The following is a 19,877-nucleotide window of genomic DNA, read 5'->3' as shown; positions in this document are numbered from 1 at the left end:
CAAGTGTTGACATACAAGTTGTATAATCTTTTGATGTAATTGACTCCAAAAAAATATTAAATATCAAATTTTGGATTTAAAAAAAATATTAAAATATGTTCCGAAGCATGAAGATATACAAATGTTGTGATGTATCATATTACATTCATCACTGGAAACATGTTGCTAAAACTGTTTCCAGTGATCAATAGAAACGATATTCAATGTTTCTCAACATATGTACTAAAATTGACTAGGCATAAAATTCTAAAATACAATACAAAATTCTAAATAAAATCAATCAAAGTACTGAAATAGGTTACGATACATAGTGATGTTGATACAACATAGGAAGGAACATGTTGATTCATTCTATAAAAATCTTGATATATATAATTTCTTTAATTTAAAATATTTTAAAATTAATTTTACACTTCCAAGAACTATTATTAGCTGTATCTTTTTACGTGATAATTAGTAGTAATTATTACTAATGTTGCACATTTTGACAGTTGTATAAGGGAAAAGTTGCTGAAAAATATGTTTCAGCAACATTTAGTAAATAAAAAGACACACCAATTGAGACAACATAATGTAATGCTGATTCAACATAAACAAATGTTGATGCAACATCATTTAAACAACATGTTGCCAATGAAGACAATCATCTGCAGTCGAGTTACATTTACGCGTATATATACATACATATGTATAAGTTTTAATTCTTAACATTATTTTTCTAAATTTGTTGGCCACAAACTAGATCTTTTATTTTCTATATTAGTTCAATAAATATTTTATATTTTTGTTGCAATTTTCCACTTGCGGTTAAATGGGGGTAATTTAAGTAGATCAGTCAAGAACACATTATTCACTCGAAAAGTATTGCATTCTAACCGCAATTATAAAATTACCTTCTATTGCGGAAAAAATGTCTCATGTCTAAGTCATCATCGCCATCATAGTGCATCTTATTGCATCTGCAAGATAATGAAAAATATCGTCTGTCTTTATCGCGGTGGGGAAAAACGCAGACTGTTAAAAAAAAAACGTTATTTGTGGTTTTGTCACTTGAAAAATACGAGCTTTAGAGTTAAGTGTGCAATTGTTTAAATAGATTAAAATAAAAATGTTTACATAGACACAAACACATTTCGTTGTTAAGTCTTGAAATTATTTTGAGAGCATTTTAAGTTTTTAAGAACGCATTTGTAAAGGAAAAATTATCTCAATGTTGGAAGAAGTTAAAATATTGTTTGAAGACATAATTGTTATAAAATATTGAACAGAAAATTGTTCCGTTCTTTCATTTCCCGGAATCTTTCCTATTGAACTAGTTCACTCATTAACGACACAACACTAATCATAGGCATAACCCTGCACTAAAACTGACTGAATCCTTTTTTAGCCGATTGCCTTAGAGGCTAGTGCTATTTTTTACATACCTTTATTGTAATTTTTTATTATAATAAATATTTGAAATAAATAAATAATCCTTTTTACTAGTTGTTATATAGGCTTTTTATATTTTACACAATAAAATACTATTATGGTTCCAGCAATCAGCCAAACATAATGTTACAATATATGTATATATTATTGTTTCATATATGATTCCTGTGATCATATTCTTTTAATTGTGTACTATATAATTTTATTATTTATACTTAGTTTTTTTCGAATCGTTTCTTTTTTATTTTAGTGCATAGTCAGTGATGCTTGCAATACTTAATCATCATTCAATTTGTAACATTTGAACTCTTAGACAGATGTTATCAATACTTAATGCTTCACTTAATCGAATTTCATATCAATATTTCAACGATTCGAATCGAATGTTAGTTGGGCATGAAAAATACACAGTTGAACTATACAGATGGTCATTTGCTAATTTCTAATTTATTCCTAGTTGTTGGAATATAATTTTACAAAAACAACATTTACAAATCAGCAAGAAAATGCTATTATGCAAAAAAAATATATATATGTATACAATAATTAAAAGTCATAGGGTGTAGTGGAAAACTTTTTTTCTTTTTGTTATAGAAAAATGGAATTTGTAATTGCTCATTTTCACACACATAATTTTTTAACCATAATTTTTTTAAATTAAAAATATTAAAAACTGGATTTTTCCTAATTCAAAATTTAATTTATTTTTCATTTTCAATGTTTTTCGCAAAAAATTTTAATTTAATTAATTAATTGTTTTTAAAATGGATATTAAATTAGAAATATTAAAAACTTAATTTTTCCTAATTCAAATTGGCCATTTTCAATGTTTTTGCAAAAAAAAAAAACCAGTAAGGAAAGGATTAAAGTCGAGCGGGGCCGACTATATAATACCCTACATCACTGTGAATATGTAAAATATATATGGGAGCTAAATCCAAATCAGAACATATTTCGATATAATTTTTCACATTTATTTGTAGACCAAATTCCGTCACATAGGCCAAATTTCATCAAAAATCGGACATATATAGCGTGTTTCGTGCAGCAAATACGTGAAATCGGGCTAACATGTATATAAGAGCTATACCCAAATCTGAACCGATTTCGATATAGTTTGGCACACTTATTTCTATATCGAATTATGTCAAAAATTCCAAATTTCATCTAAATCGGAAGTATATAGCGTGTTTGGTGCAGCAAATACGTGAAATCGGGCTAACATATATATGGGAGCTATATCCAAATCGGAACCGATTTCAATATAATTTGGCACACTTATTTCTAAACCGAATTCAGTCACACATTCCAAATTTAATTGAAATCGGACTTATATAGCGAGTTTCGTGCACCAAATGCCTTAAACCAGGCCAAAATATATATGGGGGCTATATCCAAATCTGAACCGATTTCTATATAATTTGGCACACTTATTTCTAGACTAAATTCCGTCGCACATTCCAAATTTCATTGAAATCAGACATATATAGTGTGTTTCGTGCACCAAATGCCTTAAATCGGGCGAAGATATATATGGGGGCTATATCCAAATCTTAACCGATTTTTACCAAAATAAATAGCGTTCGTCCTTTGGCCAAAAAAACTATCTTCCCCAATTTTCATGCGAATCGGACAATAAAAGCGACATGTACTTTGTTTACAAAAATACACGGACAGACGGACAGACAGACGGATATGCGTAAATCGACTCAGAAAGTGATTCTATGTATATACCTAACAGGAACTATGGGTCTATCTCGTTTCCTTTTGCATGTTACAAACTAATGCACAAAGACATAACCCTTACCACAAGGTGGTGTAGGGTGTAATGGAAATTTGTGTTGAACATTGAAATTAAAATATTAAATTCAATATTTGTATACCCTCAGCATTTATGCTAACGAGGGTATATACACTTTCATACGGACAAAATGTGCCTCATCGAAATAATGATTTTAGACCCCAAGTATGTTTGGACGAAATGTGTTTCAGACAATTTGGAGTCGATTGAGCAATGTCCGTCCGTCTGTCTGGCTGGCTGGAGCGCACGATAACTCTCGAACGGATGAACCGATTCGGCTCAAATTGTGGCTTTCGTAATATTTTGCCCAAACTTATCGGTCCACTCCTTCGGGTAACTCCAACACAAAATTTCGGAAAAGTTCAGTTTAGGGTCATCTCTCGAATCGCTTTGATTGTTGTTTTAGCAACTTGTATTCACTGCCCCCCACACGAAGGTACAAGTTTTATTAGGGACAAGTCCATACTTCCTGAGAAAATAGCCTGAAAGGTGCAAAAAAACCCCTATGACACCGTGTGCAGTGGATGGAGCGCAAGATAACTCTCGAATGGATCAGCCGATTCGGTCCAAAATTTGGCATTCGTAATATTTTGTGCAAAGTTAGTTTAAGTTCGTAGATAAGCCATATCGGTTCATTCCTTCAAAACTTCAAAAATGTTCGGAAAATTTTTGAGCACGATAACTCTTGAAGGGAGTGACCGATGTAATCCATACTTTGCACATCCTAATATATCTACCAGATATAGATCAGGTTCGAATGTGGACTATATTTGTCTACTCCTTCTGGTACCTCTCACATAAAATTTCGGATAAGTTCACTTTAAGACCTGCTCTCGAATCACTTTGATTTTTGTTGAAGCGATTTGCATTCGCTACCTCCATTACAAAAGTTTTTTCAGGGGCAAGTCCATATTTCTTAGAAAAACAGCCCAAAAGGTGTAAAAAATCCCTATGTCACCATATGAGGCGGTCGAAGAGCACGATAACTCTCGAACTGTTCAACCGATTTGGTCCAACATCCAAACTTACTTCCATGTGGCAATACCGGCCCACAACTTCCGGTACTTCTCCCCAATATTTAAAAAAATGTCACTAAAATGCTAGGACGATATCACTTGAATGGGGCAACCAATTTTGTCTAAACTTTGGATCTCCTAATATTTTGTCAAAATTTAGTTTAACTTCTAAAATGGCCCATATCGGTCCTCCCTAAGGGTACCTCCCCCACAAAGTTCATCATTTGTGTCTTAGTGCAGTTAATCCCTAATCCACATTTTTGTTGGCAAGTTCAAATGTCCAAAAAGGGCCAACAAGTTCTGAAGAGACCTTAAATACATTCGTTCTGTCCGTAGGTGATAGTTTCACTTCACATTGGCTGAGGGTATATATCTGTCGGCAAAGCCGACTGACACTTTTTTACTTGTTAACTTTTTTGTAAACATATTTTTTTTTGTGACCACTGAAACCCCTTAACCAATTTACAGGCAATTTAGGCCGAAGATGTAGATGAAAACTTTAAAGTGTCTGACGTGGGGTGGTACAGTTATATGGGGGTTATACTAAAATCTGAACCCATGTCCACAAATTTTGCTGGGGAAGTTTCTGTACCATTGGGAACTCCAAATGCCAAGTTATAGAGTGTTTGGTCTAAAAATGATGATCTAATCCTCTATATACCTCTAATCGGCTGGTACCGCTATATGGGGGCTATACGAAAAAATGGACTCATATTGGTTTTGGTTTCATATTCATGTATTGACATCCAAATCTTACAAGTGTGCACAGTTTTAGTTCGATTGGTCTACCTCAACTGTGTTAAAAATGAGTTTTACTAGATTTGCACTAAACAGACACAAAAGCAAGTTCAATGAAACACTGTAAAAACTGGATTTTTCCTAATTCAAAATTTAATTTATTGAAAATGTTTTTCGCCAAAGTAATTATTTTGCATATAATAGGGTGTAATTATTAATTGTTTTTAAAATGAATATTAAATTAAAAAATATTAAACACTGGATTTTTTCCTAATTCAGAATTGACTTAATTGGTCAAGTTCAACGTTTTTTTTGCAAAAAAAAATGTATTAATAAAAATATCATAGGGTGTAATGGAAATTTGTTTTGGACATGGAATTTAACATATTAAATTCAATATTTTTTATTCTAAAAATAATGCGATTGCTGAATTTTTTTAATTATTTTGTTGCTATTTTTATCATCACAACACCCTTTTAAATTGCCGATTACGACAACAATTCACGTCAATTGTTGAACAAATAAACCGCTATTTGTAGTCATAGGTAAATAAATAAAAATACATTTACATTGAATGTTTTATTGTTTTTTTTTCTTCTTCTTTTCTTTTGTAAAAGAAAAGCAAAAAACCTCAACGAAATAACATCAGCATGATGATGGGCTGGCTGGCTATATGTTTAGAAAAGGTGGCCTTGATCGTTATGCACTTTGCCGGCTAATGCACTCAATTGATGCTCGATCGCTGCTTGATCATCAGCCCTCGTTAGCAACAACAACAAAACCCAACAGCCATATCGCTACCTATATTTTTTGCATTTAAGCAAAAAATAAAATTTGTTTTGTCTATTTTTTCCTCATGTTCTTCGATACTGAGGGAATATAAAAATTATGTTTTGTATTTTGTTCAAATTTTTTATTTTTTTATTTATTTTTTTTTTTTATTTATTTTTTTTTTTGTTTTCGCCTGACCATAACAAGGTTCAAGATCTCATTAAGCTGTCAATTGTGAGGCTTATTTTTTTCTCTATTTGTTTTGCAAAATATTATCAGTAAATATTTGTTTTTTGAAATGCAAAATTAAATGCATGATTAGTTAGGGGTAATATATATTGTAAAGTACATATTACAAAAAAAATTAAACATTTGTTGTTAACTACTTGATGGGCTTGTGACGTCTGTAAGAAATGTAACTTAATTGCAATTTGATAACAATCAATTACATTATTTTTTTTTTTCCATGCGTAGATAAGAATGAAAATAATATAGATGAGGGTATTATGTAATTAATAATGACATTTATATTTCAAATGTTACGGAATTAATTCTAACAAAATATGAGCAGTATTTTCAAAAATTCCATTATTACACTTCTGATGGCCCTTGACCAATTAAAATTCTTGTAAAACCTCAACTGATTATACCTCTGAAGACCCTTAAAATTATACTCATAACTAATTCAGGATTATACATTTGTTAAATAAATTAATTTAAAAGACATTTGCATTTGAACAAGTGAAAAAGTATCAGTCGGCTTTGCCGACAGAGATATACCCTCAGCCTGTGTATATTGAAACAATTTTTTTTCCAAAAAACGCATGTATTTAGGGAGTTTTAAAAATTTTGGGCGTTTGAACTGACAAAAATGTTGATTAGGATTTAATATCAAAAGTTTTGCGGAGGAGATACTAAAAAGAATGGATCTCCAGCCACTACATATGGTACCATAGGGGTTTTTTAGAACTTCAGGGATGTTTGCTCAAGAAGTATGAACTTGCCCCTGAAACAACTTTTACCATCGCAATTGAGGCAGCGAATGCAAGTTGCTTCAACAAAAATCAAAGTGATTCGAAAGCAGGTCTTAAAGTGAACATGTATCCGAAATTTTGAGTGGGAGGTACCGGATGGAGTGGACAAATATAGTCCATATTTAAACCTGATCTATATCTGGTAGATATATTAGGATGTGTAAAGTATGGACCAATTCGGCCACTCTCTTCAAGAGTTATCGTACGTACATTTTTCCGAACATTTTTGAACTTTTGTGGGGGAGGTACCTTAAGGAGTGGACCGATATGGCTTATCTTCGAACTTAAACTATGTTTGAACAAAATATTACTAAGGCCAAACTTTGGACCGAATCGGCAGACCTGTTCGAGAGTTATTTTGCCCTCCAACCTCCTCACACGGTGTCTTAGGGGTTTTTTTGCAACTTTCAGGCTATTTTCTCAGGAAGTATGGACTTGCCCCTGATGAAACTTATACCGTCGTATGGAGGGCAGTGAATACAAGTTGCTAAAGCAAAAATCAAAGCGATTCGAGAGATGTTCCTAAACTGAACTTTTCCAAAATTTTGTGTGGGAGGTACCCGACGGTGTGGACCGATTGAGTCCATATTAAAACCTAATCTAAGTCTGGTACACGCTCCACGATGGGCAAAGTATGAACCAAATCGGTTACACCCTTCAAGAGTTATCGTGCGTACAAATTTTCCGAACATTTTCCAACTTTTGTGGGGGAGGTACCGGAAGGAGTGGACCGATATAGCTCATCTTCGAACTTAAACTAAGTTTGGACAAAATATTACGAAAGCCAAAATTTGAACCGAATCGGTTCATCCCTTCGAGAGTTATCGTGCGCTCCAGCCAGACAGACAGACAGACGGACGGACATTGCTCAATCGACTCCAAATTGTCTGAAACACATTTCGTCCAAACATACTTGGGGTCTAAAACCATTATTTCGATGAGGCACATTTTGCCCGTATGAAAGTGTATATACCCTTCATAGCCTAAAGGCTGAGGGTATAAAAACGAAAACTCCTAGGACAGAGAAGCCATTCGACAGTCGATACGTCTGAAGAGCTGCTTAACCAACAGCGAAACCAGGTAACGTAATTTGGTGACTGTGTGGGTTCGAGTCTTTGGCTTTCCTTTTTCACTTGCAAAAAATGTCCGATCATCAAGCATAACTCTAAACGAGGAAATTAATACAAACCATTAAAAATAATGTTCGTCCTAAAAGGCAAAATTTCAAAAAATTAATTAAAATTTATTTAAAAATAATATAGGTATTATTAACATAAAAATAATATGGTTATTGCTAACATATTTTGAGAACATAATATAAGTGTAAATATATACAATAAAAGTATGAGAAAAAGAAGTCAGAAAAATCATATTTTGAAATCTATTAGTAAACCTACGTTGTTGCTGCAACCATATATTTTTATGTCAGACAAGATAAAATGGCTTAAGGCCACAATACTTATTTTTAAATATTTACAATGCCCCTTTACTCTTGAAATAGGTTTGCTTTAGGCATATTTCTTCCATGCGAGTATGGGACAAATTAATGTTTGGGCCAAACTGTATGGTTGCAGCAACAATATATATTTTTACGTAACATAATAATAACAACTATACCCCCATACTATGATTCCTATCACCATATTTAGTTTTCCAGACGTAATTATATCTTCAAATAATGTTCATAAAAATTTCTTAAATTCTTTTAAAAATTACAGACTTTTGTTACCCAAAAATCTATAGCCATTATGGGCTCCTCAATCCACCTAATCTAAAATATAGTTTCACATTTAAAAAAGTGGACATGTCATTCATTTCCATTACGAGTCAAAACGCCATCAAATGCCTATTACATATCATTTAACACACATTTTTCGATTTTATTTCATTCATACATCAATTCATGAAGAGTATCATCTTCATGACGACGAAATATTTACAAGAACACCAACAAATATATCCAAATAAATGATATATTCAGACGTCAGTGGATAATAATTTTTTTATTGACCAATCATGCCACCGCGTATTTATTTTCTCTATTAAATAAATGAGTTGAGACATAAAAACTTGCTGGCATACAGATACAAACTCACACAAAAATATATATAAATTGAAATCAACCGAGCGAGCAACAACAACAACGAAAATATAATATAATAATTTTCAAAGAAGAAGAAAAAAAATAACCGTTTGAATGGGCCCACGTAAATTAAACGAGACTCTGGACAACAAATAAATACCTATAAAAAACATAATGGAATTAATTTATTGATTGATTCCGATTCGATTCGTGTGCGCTGCTATTGAATTATATTTTATACATTCATTCGATTTTTTTAATAATGGAAATTAAATGATGTTTGTCACACCTAATTAAAAATAATAATTATTATAAAAAAGTATATATGTATGTATATATAAAAATATACATATTTATTATACATGCCTGAATTTCGATGAATAAGGGTTTGGTATCAGCCTACGACCAAGTGGACCTTAACTTGAAAAAAATCCTTAAAAATCAACGGTTAAGGTTAGTTGAAAAATATTCTTAAAAATTAACGCTTATGAGCCTAAAGATAGTTGAAAAAAATCATTAAAAATCCACGCTTGTGTTCCTTAAAGTAGGTTTGGTTTGAAGTTTTTTCAGAGAGTAGTCCTGTGATTCAGACCTTAAGACTGGTCGAAGGGCCAATGTAAACCGGGAATTTATTAAAGATATTTAGTTTAATCGAAGGACCATTATAAACGTGCATTTATTAAAGAATTTTATTATAATCGAAGGACCAATATAAACACGTATTTATTAAAACACTTTTAGGATGCCTTCGAGCAATATTCATGTGGATTTATTAAAAATGTTTAGGCTAAATTAAGGACCAATTTAAATCTGGATTTTATAATGATTTTTAGGATGATCAAAAAATCAATAAAAACATGGATTTTTTAAAGATTTTTAGGATGATCGAAAAACCGACATAAACGTGGCTTTATTAAAGATATTTAGTATGATCGAAGGACCAATATAAACGTGGATTTATTATAGATTTTTAGTATGATCGAAGGACCAATATAAACGTGATTTTATTAAAGATTTTTAGTATGATCGAAGGACCAATATAAACGTGGTTTTATTAAACATTTTAGTATGATCGAAGGACCAATAAAAAGATGAATTTTTTAAAGATTTTTAGGATGATCGAAAAACCGACATAAACGTGGCCTTATTAAAGATTTTTAGTATGATCGAAGGACCAATATAAACGTGGATTTATTAAAGATATTTAGTATGATCGAAGGACCAATATAAACGTGGATTTATTAAAGATTTTTAAGATGCTCGAAAGACCAATATAAACGTGGATTTATTAAAGATTTTTAGGATGCTCGAAAGACCAATATAAATGTGGATTTATTAAAGATATTTCGTATGATCGAAGGACCAATATAAACGTGGATTTATTAAAGATATTTAGTATGATCGAAGGACCAATATAAACGTGGATTTATTAAAGATTTTTAGGATGCTCGAAAGACCAATATAAATGTGGATTTATTAAAGATATTTCGTATGATCGAAGGACCAATATAAATGTGGATTTATTAAAGATATTTCGTATGATCGAAGGACCAATATAAACGTGGATTTATTAAAGATATTTAGTATGATCGAAGGACCAATATAAACGTGGATTTATTACAGATATTTAGTATGATCGAAGGACCAATATAAACGTGGATTTATTAAAGATATTTGGTATGATCGAAGGACCAATATAAACGTGGATTTATTAAAGATATTTAGTGTGATCGAAGGACCAACATAGACCTGGATTTATTAAAGATATCTAGTGTGATCGAAGGACCAATATAAACGTGAATTTATTTAAGATATTTAGTATGATCGAAGGACCAATGTAAACGTGGATTTATTAAAGATATTTAGAATGATCGAAGGACCAATATAAATGTGGATTTATTAAAGATATTTAGTATGATCGAAGGACCAATATAAACGTGGATTTATTTAGTATGATCGAAGGACCAATATAAACGTGGATTTATTAAAGATATTTAGTATGATCGAAGGACCAATATAAACGTGGATTTATTACAGATATTTAGTATGATCGAAGGACCAATATAAACGTGGATTTATTAAAGATATTTGGTATGATCGAAGGACCAATATAAACGTGGATTTATTAAAGATATTTAGTATGATCGAAGGACCAACATAAACGTGGATTTATTAAAGATATTTAGTATGATCGAAGGACCAACATAAACGTGGATTTATTAAAGATATTTAGTGTGATCGAAGGACCAATATAAACGTGGATTTATTAAAGATATTTGGTATGATCGAAGGACCAATATAAACGTGGATTTATTAAAGATATTTAGTATGATCGAAGGACCAACATAGACCTGGATTTATTAAAGATATCTAGTGTGATCGAAGGACCAATATAAACGTGAATTTATTTAAGATATTTAGTATGATCGAAGGACCAATATAAACGTGGATTTATTAAAGATATTTAGAATGATCGAAGGACCAATATAAATGTGGATTTATTAAAGATATTTAGTATGATCGAAGGACCAATATAAACGTGGATTTATTAAAGATATTTAGAATGATCGAAGGACCAATATAAATGTGGATTTATTAAAGATATTTAGTATGATCGAAGGACCAATATAAACGTGGATTTATTTAGTATGATCGAAGGACCAATATAAACGTGGATTTATTACAGATATTTAGTATGATCGAAGGACCAATCTAAACGTGGATTTATTAAAGATATTCAGTATGATCGAAGGACCAATATAAAGGTGGATTTATTAAAGATATTCAGTATGATCGAACGACCAATATAAAAGTGGATTTATTAAATATTTTTAGTTTGCTCGAAGGACCAATATAAACGTGGATTTATTACAGATATTTAGTATGATCGAAGGACCAATCTAAACGTGGATTTATTAAAGATATTCAGTATGATCGAAGGACCAATATAAAGGTGGATTTATTAAAGATATTCAGTATGATCGAACGACCAATATAAAGGTGGATTTATTAAATATTTTTAGTTTGCTCGAAGGACCAATATAAACGTGGATTTATTAAAGATTTTTATTATCATCGAAGGACCAATATAAACGTGGATTTATTAAAGATTTTTAGTTTGCTCGAAGAACCGATATAAACGGGGATTTATTAAAGATAGTATGATCGAAGGACCAATACAAACGTTGCTTTATTATAGATTATGGGCTAAACGAAGGACCAATATCAACGTGGATTTATTATAGATTTTTCTGATGATCGAAGGACCAATAAATAGAACGTGGATTTTTTAAAGATTTTTTTGATGATCGAATGATCAATATAAACGTGGCTCTATGAAAGGTTTTTAGGATTTTAGGGGAATTTTTGAAAAGTTTTTAGTTTAGTCGAAGGACAAATATAAACGTGGATTTTTCAGATGAAGAAATATTCCCTAAAAATCCACCCTTGTGGGAATTAAAGTAGTTGACAAACTATTACTGTGAACTTCCGCTCTGTATTTATTGTATACATATTTATTAAAAAAATACAAACATATTTTTTTTATTATCTGATTGATTTTTTTAACCTTTTTTTCAATAATTTATCACAGGATTTTAAAGGGCTATCACAGCAAATGATTTACTTTTCATTGAAGAATATCACTTAAAGCATATAGACTTTGAATATTTGGAGCCAATATTTTTGGAATTCAGACTTTTCGTGCAAAAAAAAAAAAAAAACTTCTTTACAGTTTTGTATGTGTCGTCACCTACGCCAACACTTAAAGTTGAACAGACCCGGTTTTTTCCGTAAACAATTTCGCAAATCCCCATTTTTTTTCTAATTTGAAAAAAAAAATGAAACTCACACACTCTGTGTGTTGTTCCCATTACTCGGTGGGCATTTACCCCAAACGTGAAAAAATAGATTGGATAGAAAACAAAATTAAATTTAGTTTTGACTGCAGTTAAAAATACACACGCGTTGCGTGAGTGTTTTGTTTGTGGTGATTTTTTCCTGAAATCTTGTCGCTTCTTTTTTTTCGTGAAATTGTTGAAAATATCACCCATCCATCGAATCGAATCCCACTTGCTTGGCTTGCAATAGAACTGCTGCTGTTGCTACTGTCGATGCTGCTACTTTGTGTTACGGATAAACAAGATACACGCGCCAATTGTTTAAATAAATGACAAACACACAAACCTATAGAACAAAACAAAAAAGTTAATGATCACAAAAAAACGAGAGAATAAAGGAGGAACGTCAGGGGAGTGGTATGGGTGGGAAGTATACCAAAAAAATTGTATTCATTCTTTAACCATTGTCACTACTATTTAACAAATTAATTGACAATTTGACCACAATAACAAAAAATAAAACGGAAGCTACAACAACAACAAAATTCCGAGACTGTCTAGTGAAAAATGTTTGCGACTTTTTGTTTAATTTTTTTTTTTTTTTTACTTGTGTATTTGTCATATGGCAACAGTAGCAGCAGCAGTGTTAAAAAGTGGCATCATTAGTTCGGATGCTGCTGTTGTATCTAGAGCAGAATTTTTTTTTTTTTCATAAAAAAATATTTTTCAATATATACAAATTATTATTTTATTTTATTGAGGCATGTGACTGACAAGAAAAATATAAAAATGATTATTATTATTATGAATTTAGAACAAAATCGTAAATTAAAATGAAAATTTTATGAATTTGCATATTTATTGGAAAACATAGATACCTATGATAATCATACACGTGGCGTTCTACCATACAGAGCGAAGGAATATGATCGAAGTAAACATATTCTTAGAGTAAAATGGGATATTGTTCAGAAGTTTAGAAGGAATATGGTCAGAGAAAACATAGTTAGGGAGTAAAATTAGCTCTTGTTAATATATCATATGTTTTGTGAAAGGCAATATCATATGGGTTATTGTACCAATACATACATATGTATTTACAATACCATTTGTTTGCTCTCAAAATAAGTTTGAGTTGGACATATTTGTTCTTCTCAACTAATAACGAGTCGACTTTAACTACACACAGAGGAGGAATATGGCCAGAACAATCATAGTTTGAGAGCAAACAAAAAAGTTATTGTAAATATGTACAAATATGTGTATTGCCTAACACAAAATATATGGTTGCAGCAACAGTATCCACTTCTACATATTTATAATAGCCCCTTCTGCTTTCTAATTATGTTTCCTCTGGCCACATTCTTTCTCAATTTCTGCATAATATTCCATTTCTCCAAGATGAATTATTCAGACTTTAAGACTGGTGGAAGGACCAATATAAACTTGGTTTTATTTAAGACTTTTACAATGATCGAAGGACCAATATAAACGTGGTTTTATTTAAGACTTTTACAATGATGGAAGGAACTATATAAACATGGTTTTATTTAAGACTTTAACAATGATCGAAGGACCAATATAAACGTGGTTTTATTTAAGACTTTTACAATGATCGAAGGACCAATATAAACGTGGTTTCATTTAAGACTTTTACAATGATCGAAGGACCAATATAAACGTGGTTTCATTTAAGACTTTTACAATGATCGAAGGACCAATATAAAAGTGGTTTAATTTAAGACTTTTACAATGATCGAAGGACCAATACAAACATGGTTTTATTTAAGACTTTTACAATGATCGAAGGACCTATATAAACATGGTTTTATTTAAGACTTTTACAATGATCGAAGGACCAATACAAACATGGTTTTATTTAAGACTTTTACAATGATCGAAGGACCAATACAAACATGGTTTTATTTAAGACTTTTACAATGGTCGAAAACCCAATATAAACGTGGTCTTATTTAAGACTTTTACAATGAACGAAGGACCAAAATAAACATGGTTTTATTTAAGACTTTTACAATGATCGAAGGACCAATATAAAAGTGGTTTAATTTAAGACTTTTACAATGATCGAAGGACCTATATAAACATGGTTTTATTTAAGACTTTTACAATGGTCGAAGGACCAAAAAAACATGGTTTTATTTAAGACTTTTACAATGATCGAAGGACCAATATAAACATGGTTTTATTTAAGACTCTTACAATGATCGAAGGGCCAATATAAAAGTGGTTTCATTTAAGACTCTTACAATGATCGAAGAGCCAGTATAAAAGTGGTTTAATATAAGACTTTTACAATGATCGAAGAACTAATATAAATGGGGTTTTATTTAAGACTTTTAGGATGAACAAGGGGCCAGTATAAACGAGGATTTATTAAAGACGTTTTTGGGGTGAACGAAGGACCAATATAAACGTGAAATTATTAAAGATTACTAATGTAAACGTGGGGTTTTTAAGGATTTTTACAAAAATCGAAGCACCAATATAAAAGTGAATTTTTAAAGACTTTTACAAAAATCGAAGGGCCAATTTAAAAGTGAATTTTTAAAGACTTTTCCAATGACAACGACAATATTACTGCATAGCCTTAGCATTCTGTCTGTATATGTTCTATCTGATTATTTTACGTGTACCAAAAGTATCAGTTTAATATATCACCATTTGGCAGAATTTTTGGACTTCATTCTGACTCGTAAACATTTCGATTTTTAGCACGATTCATGACGTTCATGACCTATTCCCATCTTTGGACGAAAAAAACTAGACGAAAAGCAATTTATTTTGGCTATTGTTTTTCAACACACATAAAAAATTACGCGTGCTTCTCTTCTAAATATTCGTCTTCTTCATTTTGAGCTTTTAGAATATAGTCAATAAAACTGACATAAATCATTTAATTCGTGCAATTGTCAATTAGTTTCAATTGAAATCAGTCAATTAAATAAACAACAATATATGTACATACTACTGTGTATCAGAGATCTGCATGAATGGGCAAATATGGCACAGTCATAACGATACCGAAATAACAGCATTCGTTATTTGAGAAAAGTATGGGCGATGCTCAACAAAAACCAACAAAAGATGTTAAGACATGCATAATTTACTCTAAAAAGTGATTCGTTAATTAGTTTTTGATGTTGTTTATTTGGTTCTGGGTATTTGCACTATTCGCAAATACAACGAATGATTTGAATACACACACCACTTTTAAAGCCCAGCAAGATATTTACTTTGCCACATATTTAACAAAAATTAATAAAAATTCATTTAAAATGTATTTAATAATATTACAGTACACAAACAAACCCAAGCAATGAATACTCAAATATACATTGAGAAAGTCTCATACCTTGCAGATCTCTGCTTTGTATATATACAATACAAAGTAGTTAAAAAAAAGTTGTAATAGACAAAATAAATTTAAAAGTGTGAAAAGTGTTTAATATAATTTTCCAGTTATACGTTTTAGAACCTTGTCAGGTGAAAATTGCACAAAACCAGATTGCAATCTATATTTTCACAGTTAGCATGGCACTAATTTTAACACCTTTGGCTATTTTTATTTTTCTCCACTGTTTTACTATTTATCTCAATGTTCTAATAACAATTTTCTTTTTTTACCCCTTGTTGTTTTTCCAGTGCTTAAAGAAGAACCTGATGATCTAACAGCCCATTTGGTGGCACCTAATGCCGTTGATGCTTGTCTGCCACTCGATGAGACGACACCATTATTTAGTGAAATGCTTGTTGGTTTAATGGGCACTTACAGTAGCCTCTTGTCCGATGATATCAGTTCTTTAGATTCATCCAATTCATCATCATCGAATACAGATCACAGCGGCAACGGCAGCCACAACAATAATTGCAATAATAGTTCAACTGGCTCCTGCTCATCACCCTTTAGTAACCACAATGGAACAAGCTCGTCGACATCAGCAGCAGCACATAACCACCAACACAACCATAATCATCAACAGCAACAGCATCATCGGCAATCGCCATCCCTAACAATGACTTCAAGTAGTGCAACAAACGGTAATAGCAACCATACAAGCAACAACAACAACAGCCACCAGAGCAATTCACCAGTAACAAATAGCACAAATATTGATCCATTTATAAATAATAATCGCGATGAATCGAATGATACACTTTGTTCGCAGCATTTATTATCATCACCAAGTGCTTCATCAAAGGTAATTCTTTTTTTAAATTTTGTAATTTTGTATTAGAATTTTTTAAGACTTTTTAGTTTGCTCGAAGGACCAATATAAACGTGGATTTATTAAAGATTTTTAGTATGATCCAAGGACCAATAAAAACGTGGATTTATTTAAGAATTTTAGTATGATCGAAGGACCAATATAAACGTGGATTTATTAAAGACTTTTAGTATGATCGAAGGACCAATATAAACGTGGATTTATTTAACGTTTTTTTATATGATCGAAGGACCAATATAAACGTGGGTTTATTAAAGACTTTTAGTATGATCGAAGGACCAATAAAAACGTGGATTTATTTAAGAATTTTAGTATGATCGAAGGACCAATATAAACGTGGATTTATTAAAGATTTTTAGTATGATCGAAGGACCAAACGTGGATTTTTTTAAAGTTTTTAGTATGATCGAAGGACCAAACGTGGATTTTTTAAAGTTTTTTGTATGATCGAAGGACCAAACGTGTATTTTTTAAAGTGTTTAGTATGATCAAAGGACCAAACGTGGATTTTTTAAAGTTTTTAGTATGATCGAAGGACCACTCGTGGATTTTTTAAAGCTTTTAGTATGATCGAAGGACCAAACGTGGATTTTTTAAAGTTTTTAGTATGATCGAAGGACCAAACGTGGATTTTTTAAAGTTTTTAGTATGATCGAGGGACCAAACGTGGATTTTTTAAAGTTTTTAGTATGATCGAGGGACCAAACGTGGATTTTTTAAAGTTTTTAGTATGATCGAGGGACCAAACGTGGATTTTTTAAAGTTTTTAGTATGATCGAGGGACCAAACGTGGATTTTTTAAAGTTTTTAGTATGATCGAGGGACCAAACGTGGATTTTTTAAAGTTTTTAGTATGATCGAGGGACCAAACGTGGATTTTTTAAAGCTTTTAGTATCATCGAAGGACCAAACGTGGATTTTTTAAAGCTTTTAGTATCATCGAAGGACCAAACGTGGATTTTTTAAAGCTTTTAGTATCATCGAAGGACCAAACGTGGATTTTTTAAAGCTTTTAGTATCATCGAAGGACCAAACGTGGATTTTTTAAAGCTTTTAGTATCATCGAAGGACCAAACGTGGATTTTTTAAAGCTTTTAGTATCATCGAAGGACCAAACGTGGATTTTTTAAAGCTTTTAGTATCATCGAAGGACCAAACGTGGATTTTTTAAAGCTTTTAGTATCATCGAAGGACCAAACGTGGATTTTTTAAAGCTTTTAGTATCATCGAAGGACCAAACGTGGATTTTTTAAAGTTTTTAGTATGATCGAGGGACCAATATAAAGGTGGATTTACTACATACTAGCCCATTATTTTATAATGGATTATTCGGCTTCTAAATATTTATTGGGCAGTTTAGGAACTATTTTCACCTTCTAATAGTCTTTAAACACATCTTAACAAGTCTTAGAAAATTACCTCCTGGCCGCTATATCTATCCCTCTTTTTTATTTTCCAAATAGCTCTCCCGACATACCTTTTATTTCGACAAATATTTCCCCCTCACCTCTCACCCCATTTGCACATCCAAAACAAAATATGTCTCTCATCTGTTGAACACTTGACTTAATTTATGTTTTTTTTTCTTCTTCTTCTTTTCTCTCCCCACACGCACAGAGTCCCGATGGCAGTAGTCTACCTTCACTGTGCAGCCCAAACTCATTAAGCCAAGAAGATGACTTCTCCTATTACACAATGAATGTCGACGATATGGATGATTTGACAATGCGTGCTCCTTATATTCCCATGAATGAACAGGACGATTTACCCCTGCTGACAACAGACGATTTCATGTGGAGTAGTGGTAATGCCTTTAATGCTGATGATTTTTCTCTACACACGACAACAACAACAAAAGATACGGACAACAATTTGCAGGCATTGCAATCGATTAATCAAAACATCAATTATCAACAACAACAATTTACACAGCCGCAGCAACAACAACAGCAATATTCTAACTCATTATGTTCATCGCCAGCCTCAACAGTATCCTCAATGTCGCCCTCATCTCCCATGCAACAACAACAAATTCAACAAAATAATTCTCAACAATTTTTACCTTCGGATTCCAGTGAATTGGCTGCTTTATTATGTGGTACAGGTTCTGGATCTTTATCGCTGTTGCAGGATAACAACACATCATCTTCTTCGTCGATTGGTAATTGTGGTGGTGTATTAGTGAGTAATGGTAGTGGTGCTGGTGTCAGTGTTAGTGGTGACAGTGGTGTTATGTTAACCGATGATTTGGATAATGTCAGTGTGGCCTCAACAACGACTTCATCAAATAATCTCACTCCCCAACAACAACATGAATTCCAGCAGCAATGTTTGCAACAATTGCAAGATCAATTGCAGCAACATCAACGCCAACAACATTTATTATTGAGTGGTCTAAACATAAGTTGTAAAAAAGAGAAATTCGATGCCGCCAATAGTACACCGGTTTCGCTAACACCCAGTTTATGTGATTCCATTGAAGATTCATTCGATAGTGTCTACAATAAGAATTGTAAGTAATCAAAACAACGAAAAAACAAACCATTAAAACATCAGCCATATGATGTTAAAAACCATATGAAGTGTGGGTATTTTGCTGGAAATTTTTGTAGATTTCTCAATTTTTTTTTTGGAAATTTAAGAAAATTCGTTTTTTTTTTTTGGTTTTTTTTTTAATTTTTTGTAATAATGAACTCTTTATAACGAATAATTCTCTAAAACGAATCGTTTTATACAACAACAATTTTCATTCTCACACAGAATAGTCTCTCTATAACGTAGTCCATATTTACATTAGGCAATTTTCCTTGCGGCAATTGTCAGTTTGTCGGTGAGAGAAGGTGTTGAGATGAGAGGCAAAGGGTTAACATATGCCTCACCTCTCTCTCCATAAAACTGGCAATCGCCGCAAGGAAAA

General features: G+C 31.8%; 1 protein-coding gene across 5 annotated transcripts in view; it reads left to right on the top strand.

Moving 5' to 3' along the window:
• Nucleotides 1-19,877, top strand: part of sima (HIF-1 transcription factor component sima) — a 519,843-nt gene that overhangs the window by 413,680 nt on the left and 86,286 nt on the right. For all 5 annotated transcript variants that reach the window (XM_073960486.1, XM_073960484.1, XM_073960485.1 and 2 more), the window contains 2 exons: nucleotides 16,377-16,933; nucleotides 18,578-19,472. In XM_073960486.1, coding sequence (XP_073816587.1) covers nucleotides 16,377-16,933; nucleotides 18,578-19,472 — 1,452 coding nt within the window. The remainder of the gene's footprint in view (nucleotides 1-16,376; nucleotides 16,934-18,577; nucleotides 19,473-19,877) is intronic.

This window comes from Musca autumnalis, unplaced genomic scaffold (genome assembly GCF_047663935.1).
Source record: "Musca autumnalis isolate F117 unplaced genomic scaffold, ASM4766393v1 scaffold_1, whole genome shotgun sequence".
NCBI classification, from domain to species: Eukaryota; Metazoa; Arthropoda; class Insecta; order Diptera; family Muscidae; genus Musca; species Musca autumnalis.
Note: the sequence above shows the minus strand (reverse complement) of the source record. Positions and strands in the feature narration are given on the sequence as shown.